General features: G+C 35.4%; 1 protein-coding gene across 4 annotated transcripts in view; it reads left to right on the forward strand.

Moving 5' to 3' along the window:
* NPNT (nephronectin) overlaps nucleotides 1–12,997 on the forward strand; it is a 77,523-nt gene that overhangs the window by 13,572 nt on the left and 50,954 nt on the right. For 2 of the 4 annotated variants that reach the window (XM_074322759.2, XM_074322767.2), the window contains exon 3: nucleotides 5,501–5,551. The exons of the other annotated variants lie outside the window; for them this stretch is intronic. In XM_074322759.2, coding sequence (XP_074178860.1) covers nucleotides 5,501–5,551 — 51 coding nt within the window. The remainder of the gene's footprint in view (nucleotides 1–5,500; nucleotides 5,552–12,997) is intronic. 4 annotated transcript variants of the gene reach the window in all.

Here is a 12,997-nt window from a genome sequence, read left to right on the forward strand (position 1 = left end):
GCTCCATGTGTGTCTTGAGAAGGCACCAATCCAGTAAGTGCCCCACCTCCTCAGGAAAAGCAGTAAAAGGGGCTTTGAATGCTTCTCTTCAGAGATCAGCACTGACCAAGAATCTAGCCTCTCTCCCTATATCAACCTGGCGGGGAGCTGAGGAGTTTATACCGGCGGGGCCAAGGTCTTCCACTTCTTCATGGGAACAAATAAATAATCAGTTTTCAAAGACAATAAAGTGTAGCCAAGATAATTTGGCTTGAAAACATTTCCAAGTGATAGTAATCACTGACTGCAGCCATAGAAAACTACTGGTAGTGTCGGCCTAATGTGATTGACAGTGCATCCCTTGGAATCTGCCAGGGCAAATTAGTTGCAGAATGTATACCTAGTTGCTAAAAAGATGATGTGTTTCAAAGTATAGAGTTTAGTTAAGTAATATAAAATAAAAAGAAAATTTTCATTTTAATGCTCTAAAGCCTTTTTTTAAGTTTTCCAATTTCATCATTTAGTTACTACTAGTCCATAATTAAAGAGAGAATTATAGTCATAATAGAATTCCTAATAAAATTCCTGATAAAGTCAGCAGAAAGGAATACATGTAAACCCAGATATGATAAAGTATTACTGTGTATTATTATGTGTGGTAAAATAGTGGCAGATATCTATGTGTTTGTTCCATATTCTTTCTTAGAACATCTTAAAAATTTCAGTTTAAACTTAATCTGATTAAACACTGTTAAGTCAACTTGTCATTCTTGACTTTCATGGAAGGAAAAAGTTATGAATAATCAAAATGGTTTCTTAGCTTCAGAATTTAGTAGTTTGGGAGAAGAAAGGTTTTTTTTTCCTAGTTATATTTAATTAGAAGCCATCATTTCCTGTGGTACATTAACTTACCATGTTTCCCCGAAAATGAGACCTAGCCAGACAATCAGCTCTAATGCATCTTTTGGAGCAAAAATTAACATACGACCCAGTCTTATTTAACTATAATGTAAGACCAGGTCTTATATAGTACAATATAATATAAGACCGAGTCATTAATTTTTGCTCCAAAGGACGCATTGCAGCTGATTGTCGACTAGGTCTTATTTTCAGGGAAACACGGCAAGGAAGGCCTGGACACAGCCTGGATAGGAGCTAGATATCATTGAGACTAAGGATTTGTCATAGGTGATTTGCATGTGAATAATCTAGAGTCAGCTAAATTTTAAAACTGAACATTTCACTTGGTCACTGTCTATTTAACCATTCTGTACATGAATGGTATAAATTCTCCAGAACTGACATTGTGTTCCTATTATAACATCATTGGATCACAAAGGTCAGGGTTGCTTTTGTAGACATTGACTTATTCTGAAATTTTAGGAAATATGTGATCACAGTTTAAATTTATGCTAATGTACACAAAGTAAGAAACAATTGGGAATTTCTGGATTTAGGCTTACTTTGCCAAAAACAATGTTGCTTTTCAAAAATCTTTAGTCTTGTTTTCATAAATCAGAGTTCTATGAAAGATCCCTAAATGGTCAAAGGTGTGTGTTGCTAAATTTACACAGACTAACTCCATGGATAGACATTCCAAATATAAGCTTCCTGCCACCCAAAATATTTTTCTAAAGCCTGGTACCTCCTATTTTATTTCAGTGTTATAAGTTTGTAGGTACTTGGTAATTATCTGCCAAATGTTTGCATGCCAACAAATAGCAAATAATAGAAAAACACAAATTGCAACTCATCCTTAGTTGTATTTTTTAAATGTACATAGGTGTTTAGAGTTGATTTTATGTTTTATGAGGTGTGATCAAACAATATGGTGAATGTTTGAATGAAAAAAATTATTACAGTAAAAGACACATTGCCATTTATCCCCCTCAAATACTCCCCCTCATTTCAAGCACACATATCCCATCATTCTTGCCACTTTCTGAAGCACTTCTGGAAGTCCTCTTTTGTGTCTTTAGTTGCGCTGTTGTAGTTGCCTGGATATCTTGAATCGATTCAAAATGTTTACCCTTTATGGTCATTTTGACTTTGGGCAACAGCCAGAAGTCGTACAGTGCCAGATCCAGTGAATAAGGTGGATGAGAACACACCGTAATGCTTTTATTTGACAGAAATTGCTGTACCAGAAGCAATGTGTATCGTGGAGCGTTGTCATGATAGGGGATGAAGTAAAGATACTCATGAAAGAGGACTTCCAGAACTGCTTCAGAAAGTGGCAAGAATGATGGGACAAGTGTGTTTGAAGTGAGGGGGAGCATTTTCAGGGAGATTAATGGCAATGTGTCTTTTACTGTAATAATAATTTTTCTTATTTAAACATTCAATGTATGTTTTGATCACACCTCATATATATTTACTGTGGTAATAGATTCTTGTGGATAAATTGTCCCAAGCTCATATGATTACATACATATTTCATCATGTTTCCCATAGATAATGGTGATTTCAAGGTCCTTTGTCTCTTGGATTGAATTTAAAATCATTGATGAATTAAAAGATTTATTGTATCTTTGTGTCTATGTATAGCCAAGAATTATGACATTCCCATGTATAGTTTCATTTTCTAAATAAGGCACAATTGTTTTTTGAAACAAATGTAATTGTTTCAAGGAAACAATTAAATTAAGAAAAATTAATTTCTTCCCAATTAAATTAAGGAAGAAAACATGAAATTCTGAAGACATAATTTGTAGATTTGCTAAACGTTCTGTCCTCTGATCTTGTGTTAAAGTCTGATGGACTCTACAGCTTTAATACTTATAAAGTAGTGGATTGGAAGTTGGGATCATCTGAATTCCCACTCAGAATGCTATTTATGGGATCTGGCTGTTGGTGCTCCAAATGTATAAAGTTGAATAGTTGTCTATGAATAACATTTGCCAGGCTGATACCAACATTTTTTGACAATGAGAAATATAGCATGAAATTTAAGATTGGAGTATGAAGAACTTTTTAGAGTTACTACTTTTTCTACCTGAAGATTAGGTTTGAGAGTTTGAAGTACAGTGTCATGAGGACCTTTCACTTCCATTTATGTACCTGGCATTTATCACCTGGTAGGAGGTGCATGTGTCATCCTCCCCTCTATGCTTAAGAGGTTGTGTGACCCCTGTCTGGGTCATGTGGTAACTGCATCAGTCATCTTAGTCTGAAGGATTTTATTGTTTCTTTTCAAAGGTTGTGGTTGGCCTAACGTTTGGGCATTTTATAATATCTTTTACAGTAAATTAAACTATACACCAGATGATAGAGATACCATTGGATAATAAGTGGGCTCATTTCCTTAGGGTTTCTTATCCCTTATTTCCTTTAACACTGTCCAAGGCCCTGGGTTGACTTCAAATCTATAAACCTGTGTTTAGCAGGCAAGAAGGAGTCATCCCTGAATAGTTTGGTTTCTCTGGTTTATATTGGCTATAATTTCATAAAATCATCAGAGTGCTTATTATTTTTATCTATGCCCAATATCACTGAGAACCCTCAGTAAAGTGCATAGTATCACCGAGAAGTTTCAGGTGAAGCAGCATCCAAGAAGAGAGTTCAGGAGTTGTAAACTGTCACTGAGTGGGTTCGCCAGCAACGCTGTGAGTGTTTACTACTGTGGCTGTGTGACAGTGGCTGTAGACAAACAGATTATCAGGAGAAAATGGGATAAGTTTTTCTCTGTTATGTGCTACTAAATTAATCCTATTTTAGTGCTTCTCACCGAGAGATTTATACCACCATATATATATATGGAATTTAGTTTTGGCAACTTTCACAAAAATAGTGGTGATGGTTGCTTATGAAAATTTCCTTGTATGTCAGTAGAGAATAGACCCCAGAAACTTCTCAGAAATATTCTATTCCAGGTATAACATTGCTTTGATTTAAAATGCAGTTTTGTATAGTTTTAAAGTGCAAATTTTAAAATATGGGATATTGACTAACATTTCAGGCTAGAAGTCTTATTAATGGATCTACATGTTGATATAACATTTACTAAATCTATATATGTTAAGGCTGATTTATGTTAAGTAGGAGAAATGTGACCCAACTTTAAGACATTATAAGATGAAAATAAACTATACAGAACTGTTTGGCTGCTTGGTACTAATATAACTAGTTAGAAAATAATGATGTTTGCTATTCTTTATTGAGTTGTTTTACCTTTATTTAATATATTTTTCTTAATAGATTATTTAAAATTGGCCATTAAAGAGTATTAAAGAAACGGTATCCTTTTATATTTTCCTCTTCTCATACATAACCATTGTCATAAACAATGGTTATGTATGAACAGAAACAATGCTTTATGTCATAAACAATGGCTTTCCTTAACATGTGATCTAGTTTTCAGTTTATGCTTTGATTTATTTTCAGCTTTTTGCTTAGATTCTACCTGATATGTTTCATTATTTTAAGAAATGTATCAACATCAAGATATGGTGAGTTCTTTTAAAGTTAACAACAATAACAATCAAAAAAATGCAAATTTCTTATAAACCTGAGCAACATGAAAAGTACTCTCTAACAAGCAAATGTAATGTGTGCCTTTAAATATACTGAGCAATCATTCTCGATTGATAGTTAAATTACTACTTTATTTGAGTCAAACTGGACTTAGAAATTGGACTTAGAATTTTTTTCTTCTGATATTACTCAAAAGAAGGCTTGATTCACCTAATTTTAAGTTAAATAAATAAATAAACAAATTGGAACTTAAAGTGAATATTTTAAGCTTTAGTGAGGGAAGATATTAATTCAAAAGAGAAACAATAAAATCATCTCTTCCCTTACCTCTAGGATTTCTTGGCTGGTCAAATTCTGACCATTATTAATAGTGTTTCAAGTTTCTTCCGTTTACTTTCATTAGACTGGGTTATTCATGTATCTTCAAGTGAAATGGCTGAACTTTCACAGTAATTCTTGTTGCTATTGACAACCAGAGCAGCCACGCAAGAACAAAATGCTGTGGAAGAAAAAAAAACAAAAAAAAAACAAACACCTTAATATTTCCTCCCTAAAGTTGGAGAGAAAAAGGAACACACAGTGTATAAGAAACAGGTAAGTCAAGATATGTCAATTTAAAAACTATAAGCCCTGGTTACTAATTGATCAAAAGTTTTAATTTTTTTCAGATATTTTGTCCAACATGCATTTAAATAAAAGGATACTGTCTCTTGGAACCAAAAATTAATATTCTGAAAATGAAAAATTGGATTGGAAGGTACAGTGTCACAAAAGGTCTGAAATATTTTAATTTAGAATTTGGACTGAAAGAATAGCACAACTTCAATTATTGGATAATATTTTTGTTACAAAATGTTTTTAATGACAAAATGGTGACTGAAATATTACTATTTTAAACATGTCCTAGATTTTTTTTTTGTTTCAGAAAAGCACTGAAAGTTGAATATGTGTAAGTCTCCGGGAATGTTACAAGTTGATAAATACCCAAGTCCAGCCTCCTTACAGAGAAAAGATCTGGAATTTCTTTTTTTGGACATTTGTTTTGCAGCTTTCTACGTCTTAAGGCAGAGAATAGCCAGGATAAGGTGCCAGCTCAAAGGTTAGATGAACATATTTCTTGACATAATTTTGGCTAATATATGTCTCAAAAGGCATAACTTCAAACTAGTAACTTCACAGAATTAATCAATGCAACTTAACATTAGTTGTGGTTTTTTGAGTTCCTTTTTTGGGGGGAAAACTATATTCCTTAGAGATGTGTTTATTCTGTTCATAATTATACTAAGTTAATTTTATTTCAGTTCTTACATTAAACTTTTCCCTTTCAGTTTATAATTCCTTTCTCTTGTTTTATGAATCTAATAAATTGACCTCCATTCTAACCTAAAGGACAGTTTATATTTTTAATACTTAAAGAAGCAAAAAAAAAAAAAAAAAAAATGTCCACCAAATGAAATTACTAACACCAGCCTATCATTAACCTGAGGGGATTGTATCTCATATTCATTAATTCTCCATGAAAAAATTCAGGTAAGAAATATTTTTATTGTATAAAATATATAAGATGTTATAATAACACTTATGAGTATTCATGCTATTTTTTTGATACATAAAGAGTTCCTTGTTTAAAGTATTTTTGGAAGTCAATAATGTCACTTAAGAAATCACCCTAATGACACTTCAGTGGAAAATTTTGGTGAAATATGTGAAATTCTATTTAATGAAATTGGTGCCAGGAAGACCACATATTTTAAACTGGTAGGTGAAAGATACTATCACATGTCATAGAAAATGTCTTGAAGAGAGGAGTTTGATAATAACATTTGGGAACAACATTGATAGTTGTAGAAATAAAAGGGAATTTCTTCAGGGATACTTAAAAAAAGTCAAAGTGTATGTATCTTAAAATTACTACCGGTTACAGAATTAACTAGAAGAGTTGTGGCTGAGTTAGGGAGGCAATGCTATAGAAACAGTAGAATGTGGACTTTGTCACCAGCAGATTTGGGTTTAGGAAGTGTTCCTGTCACTTACCAACTATGAGATACTAGATATTTTACTTAACTTGTCTGAGCCACAATTTCCTACTCTTTAAGCCTACTTTGCAAGATTGTTGCTGGCCTTGAGTGCCTCATGCAGAACAGTTCTTGATAAATGTTTGTTAATAAGAGTGTGTGGTCAATATGCGAACTCTGAACAGTGTTCTACTAGGGTCCATCTTAGTATTCATGGTATAGCATACTCTGCCCATCATTTTGAAATAATCAATTGGAAGTAGGAAATTTCTCAAATTATTCATTTCTGAAATAAAAACTTTCATTGGATAGCTGTCTGTGCTTCTGAACCATTCCTTTCCCACTCCTCTCATAATATTTATTTGCAGACCTCAGAGAGGAGTATGGTTTTGGCACTCCTTATCAAAGGAAAAGGAACTGAAGGAACTAGAATTGTAGAATTACATTTAGAGTATGGTGTATTTATTTGACAAATAAATGAAAGCATACTAAACGCAAGGAGTTAAGTTAGGTGCTGGGAGAGATACAAAGATTTGTAAAACATGGACTCTTGCTTGAGAGGAACTGATGTGGTAAGATGGTTGTCTCATTCCTTCCAGCATTCTAAAATTAGAAAGAGGTAGTAGGGAAAAAGAGATGGTTCAGAGGAAGAATCACTTCCAACCGGAGAGGATAAAGGAAGATTTCATGCACTCAGTGGTGTTCATGTGATTCATTCATTCAGTAGATATGTATTGAGGGCTATTACCTGATTGATCCTGGGCCAATCACTGCAGACATCATACCAATAAGATGAAGCTATAGGCATTCATGTCATTCACTGTCAGCACTGAAGGCCTACAGATGATAACAGTACCCGATGAGAGGTACGTTTTGATACAGGTGTGTTTTGAGATAGGATATCGCAAGAACATATCTCAGGGGGTGTATCCCAGATAAGAAGTGATGGACCAGTGGCCCAGCTAAATTGTGAGGGATGAGTAATTCGAATGAAGGGCACTCTGACTAGATAGGAAAAATGCATTAAAACATTAGAAGCCAGAGTGAGGAGCACATTCCAGAAAATGTAAGAACCTTAATCCAGCATTGGGGTATGTGTTTGAAGGGCATCTGATAAGAGATGCTATGGGAGAAGTAGGGATGGGCTGACTCATCCAAGGCTTTTGATGTCACCTTAAATAGACTCACCCTTATCCTGAAGTTGTAGAGGAACATTGTAAAGATTTTAAGCAGGGAAATTACATAATCAAATTTATATTGCAGAGTATATAAGCTGGTGCTAATGGGTCAGATCTAGCATAGAGGTGAATTTAGTTTCATTCACAGAGTGTTTTAACTTTTTTTTTCAAATAGTTGCCAGTGCAGATACCAGACTATTTAAAAAATCAGTAGCTCTGCATTACTGCAAGGAGCCAGTGGGCTGGAGTCACATAGCAGCTGCCCCAGTGGGAGGGAGCATGTACTTCATTTTACCACGTGACTTGCTTCTTCCGGGCAAATGCCTGGGATCTGTAGGCGTTTGAAGTTCTGGGACCCATTTCTGAATGGTTTCCTGATTGATAATTTAGAGACGAGCCATTTGAGGCTCAGGATTAGAGGCTGTTCCAGTAGACTTGGTGAGAAATTAGGTTTTATCTAGATTAGTAGTGGTGGGAACAGAGATAAGGATCAGGGCTGAAAGATACTGAAGAGAAAGGATGGAGAGGCGTGCATCAGCATAGCGGTGGGTGTGTGACTTCATAGACAGAGGTCTGGCTGCTACCACAAACTGTGTTTTTGATAAATTTACCCAACCTTTCTGAGCAATAGCTCCCCCCCCCCCCTCCTCCTCCTCCTCCTCCTCCTCCTCCTCCTCCTCCTCCTCCTTTTTCTTCTTTGGTAAAATGTAAGTAAGAGGTCTACCTCATAGGGTTTTTTTATGAGGATCAAATGATAAAATACTTACAAAGCACTTAGCTCAGTAACTGGCTCGTATTAGTTCACATTCAATAAGATGGTGGCTGGTGGTGGTGGTGATGGTTCTGAGGGTGAGGAGGATGGAATGAAGGATGATGCCCAAGTTTCTCACGTGTTACTTGGTGAGCTAGAGAACCCAGGAGAAAGTGCAGATGCTGATGACTTCAGTGATGGATGTGACATGTTTGAAGTGCCGTGAGACCGTGAAATGGGGAGGTGTGATATATGATTGGGTTCCAAGGTCTGGAGCTGAGGGGCGAGATCTGCATGGGACGCAGGCTGTGATTTGATGATCTGTCCATCACTGTCCTACTGAGACCTCCCTTCCCCTCCATCAACTTCAGTCAGCCTTGATAGCGAATCACATCGAAGGTTGACTTTAAACGAAGTCGAAGAATGTGGGGGATTCAAATACTGGGTTGCATTTTGTCTGGAATGTTATCTAATAGTTTAAGGTTATTGAACAAAATTCTTTCCAGTTTACCATTTTGGTCTCCAGTTGAAAGAAATGAATAATTCAACATTTGTTTATATCAGGGCTGAAAAGCATCACCCTTTACAAATGTTATCTTTTTTCCATCTTTTGTTGGCTTTTTCGGTTTTATATCCCCAACACTCCTAATTCTAAGTAAATATTCAATTAAAAGTGACTAATTGTCAGGAATGAATGACCACATTTTTTTTTTAAGTTTGTATTCTTTCTGAACTGAACTTACTGAAAATCAGCCCTGACCCAAGTCCTAGCCCAAACTCCACCTTCTCCTCTCTCTTCCTAACTTTAGCAGTAGGACGTCTCCTCTTCTTTCTCTACATTGAGTTATAACGCTGGAGTGGAGCTTGTCTCATACTGCTCTACAGTGTGGTGATTTGTGGATCTGTAGCATTTGTTATGCGAGACTGATAGTTCCGTGAAGCTGGAGACTGTATCTTACACACATCTTTGTGTCCAGTGCTGTGGCTTCCTCAATGCTGAGTTGAGTTCAGTTCAGTACACTTGAAGCTGGAAGAACCAGGTACTTTATAAAAAGGATAAAAGATAAACGAGATGTAATCTTAATAAGAAGATTGTGGTTTTCAGGAAAGACAATTTATGGGAAAATAAATGTATTTCATTTGTCTGTCTATCTTATGGCTTTATTACAGGTCATAGAGCTTAACTCTTGATTGAGGTTCTAAAAAATTCAATTTATATGCTTGAAAACACAAAATGTAATCTGTGTCATCTATTGCTTGTAATCCATTGATTGTTCACAATTATGGATAGAATCCTGAGTCTCTGAATACAACCCTCTTCAGGTTGACAACTGCCTTATCTTTGAAGGACTTTTTTTTTTTGCTACATGGACCCAATCACAGTGGACTGCCATTGTATTTCCACTTCGTCTACTGCTTCATGCCTCTCTCAGCTCATTCACCATCCATGTGGTAAATTTCTATTCATCCCTTAAGATTCAGCTCACATTTTCTCTTGTAAGCCTTTCCTGACATTTTTCCTCCTCACTCCTCTCTTCAGAGAAATTCCTTCTTCTGTATTGTTTTTAACACCTTGTACACCTGTCATATCTGTCTTTATCAGGAGATTGTATGCCATTCCAGAGCAGGTACTGTGTACTTAAAGAGCTCAAAGTCTAGTGGGGGAGCCAGAGAAGAAAAATAGCTATGATAACACAGCATGATGTATGTATGCATGAATGTAAACATATGTAAATAATTTATGGTAGGAGTATGCTCAGAGCTTATAAAAGCACTGAGGAGGGCTCCAAACTCAGAGTGTAGGGCTAACACAAATCTTGGAGATGGTAATGTTTAAGCTGAGTATTGAAGGCTGAATAGGCGTTAGTCTGGCAGACAAGGGGAAGAATGACTATCATGTTAAAGTGTGGAGGTATTAGAGAGTGTGTTATTTCCTGAGAACTCCAATTTGTTGGGGTATTTGTTGGTGTGATTGGAGATGAGACTGGAATCAAATCATGAAATGTGGTGTTGAATGCCATACTAAGAGATGGATATAGTATGATGGTCTAAGTAAAGATGACGAGGCATCAGTGAATGTAAGGAGGAGAATGGCATGGTGAGATCATGGACGAAGGACGGCCCACTAATAGCAGCTTAGTCTTGGATTGGAGTCCATAGCACTGGAGGCGAGAAGATCATTATGCCATCACTTTATTTACCCAATCCCGTATTGATGGACATTTAAGTTGTTTCCAAATTTCTATTTAAGGTTTTTCATCAGGTGAATTTGGAACAATTAATAAATTAATGTTTTATTTAAAAAAAAAAAAAAAGCACAGTATGCCAAGTTGACAAATGCCTCACATGTAAGTCGCAAAATGATTCCATTTTTTAAAATAGTTATTATCTGGCTCAGCTCATTACATATCAGTGACTCTTTTAAACATAGAGATTTTGATTGCTGAAAGAAGTAATGATGGCTACATTAAAATTGTCTACACCATGGGTGTCCAAACTGCGGCCCGCGGGCCAACTGCGGCCCGCAATCCATTTTTAATTGGCCCGCAGCAAATTCCAAAAATATGTTTAGTTTACTTAAATAAACCAGGTTTGGCAATACGTACTTCACGTCGAGTGAGTGGCTTGGCTGTTTGTGTATTTTACCACATATGGCCCTTGGTAAAAAACGTTGAAAAAAGTTTGGACACCCCTGGTCTAGACTTTTGTGATTATTGCACAGTAAACTGGCCCAACATTAGAGTATCATCTCCTCAGCTAAAACAAATATGATAATTTTTAACTAAAAGGAATACTTTAATGTGTTTCATTATATCCTAATGAGTTTTTACACTGTGAAATCAGATGTCTCGTAAATTTTCTTTTTTTGAGAGAAAAATTTCTAGCATTACTTTTTTTCCAAAACCTTGTCTAACTCTCTTAAATGTATGTCATTGATTACTTCCTTTTCTGTATCCTTTATATATATCTGTTATTAAGACATCTGTGCTTACTTCTCTCTCCTTACTGAACTACCTACTTGAGGATGAGGTATCTTATTGGTATCTTGTTATCTTGTTGATCTTTGTATCCCCAGTCCTTAATGTAGTACATTAGATGCTGGAATTTTTCCTCTAAGTCACCCTTGTAATCCTCATTATAGCTGGCATGTCATTGAGCTCTGACGATGAGATAGGTGCTGTTCTAAGTAGTTTATTTGGACATTTTCATTTAATCCTTCCAATAAACCTGTGGGTAATTTCTATATGCACTACGTGGGTTTACTATTTTTTTTAGAAAAGAAATATCAGTGCTTGCAACTTCCTTTGGTTCAATTTAGGACCTCCATTTTAAAGCAGAGAGAAGTTGAGTAACTTGAATAGGTCATCCATTTCCTAATGGTAGAGCTGGGACCCCAGCAGTCTAAGTCCAGCATCTGTGCTCTTAACCCCTTCTCTAGAGTGCATTGATAAGTGAACAACAGCTCACAAATAAGAATATTTGTCAAGGTATTCATATTATCCCATTTGTGTTTATAAATTTTCCTCATTTTTGCATTCAGAAATTTCTAAATCCACAGAAGAGTTGCAAGTATAGGATCAATAATAACCATATACTCTTTGTCTGCAGTTGTTAACATATTACACATCTGTGTTCATTTTTTTCTATCTATTTCATTGAGCCATTTGAAAGTAACTTGCGGACATAATGGCACTTTATGCCTAAATACATCAGCATGCATCTCGTGAGAATAAAGACATTTACTTACAAACATCAATATTATTACACTTAGCAAATATAACATTGATATACTAATATTATGTAATAAACAGTTCATATTTAGATTTCCCCAGTTATCCTAATAATGAGTTTTATGATTTTTTTTTTCTTTTTGCTCCAGATCCAATCAAGTATCTCATATTACATTTCCTTGACATTCCTCTTTGGTCTCCTTTAGTTTAGAACAGTTCTACCACTTTTTTTTTCTTCTTGACAGTGACATTTTTGAAGAGTCCCTAGTAGAATGTTTCACAATCTAAATTTATCTGTGGTTTCCTCATTAGATTCAGGTTAAACCTTTTTTGCAAGAATATTACAAGGTGACCATATGTTATGACATTCCCATTGCACATAATGTCTGTTACATTATCGGTGATATTAATTTGATCACTTGATTAAGGGTCTTTCCACCAAATTTTTACACTGAAAGTCACCTTCTTTTTTAATTAGTAAATAATCTGTGAGGTGATTCAAACTGTTTGAATATCCTGTTCCCTAGCCAACTTCCAACCACTGAAAATTTAAACATCTGTGGATAATTTTTTTGTCAAATTATTTCAGTGGTGGTTGTAAAATTGTGTTTTTCACATTGTATCTTTCGTTCTGCATGTTCACTGGCATTCTTCTGTAAGAGAAACTTGGTCCTCTTCTTTTTGGAATCACTTTGGACCCATGGATTCTCTTAGGATTCAGTGATCAGTTACCATCCTTATTCTTCTTGGCACTCACATTATCCCAAATTTGGCCAGTGGAACACCTCCAAGCCAATTCCTATGTCTTTTACACATGTGTTCATCATTCTTTGAATTAATCCTTGCTTTTTATCATAACAGAATATCCCA

Source organism: Rhinolophus sinicus, chromosome 1, assembly GCF_057876585.1.
Source record: "Rhinolophus sinicus isolate RSI-liver-muscle chromosome 1, RSI-T2T, whole genome shotgun sequence".
Lineage (NCBI taxonomy): Eukaryota > Metazoa > Chordata > Mammalia > Chiroptera > Rhinolophidae > Rhinolophus > Rhinolophus sinicus.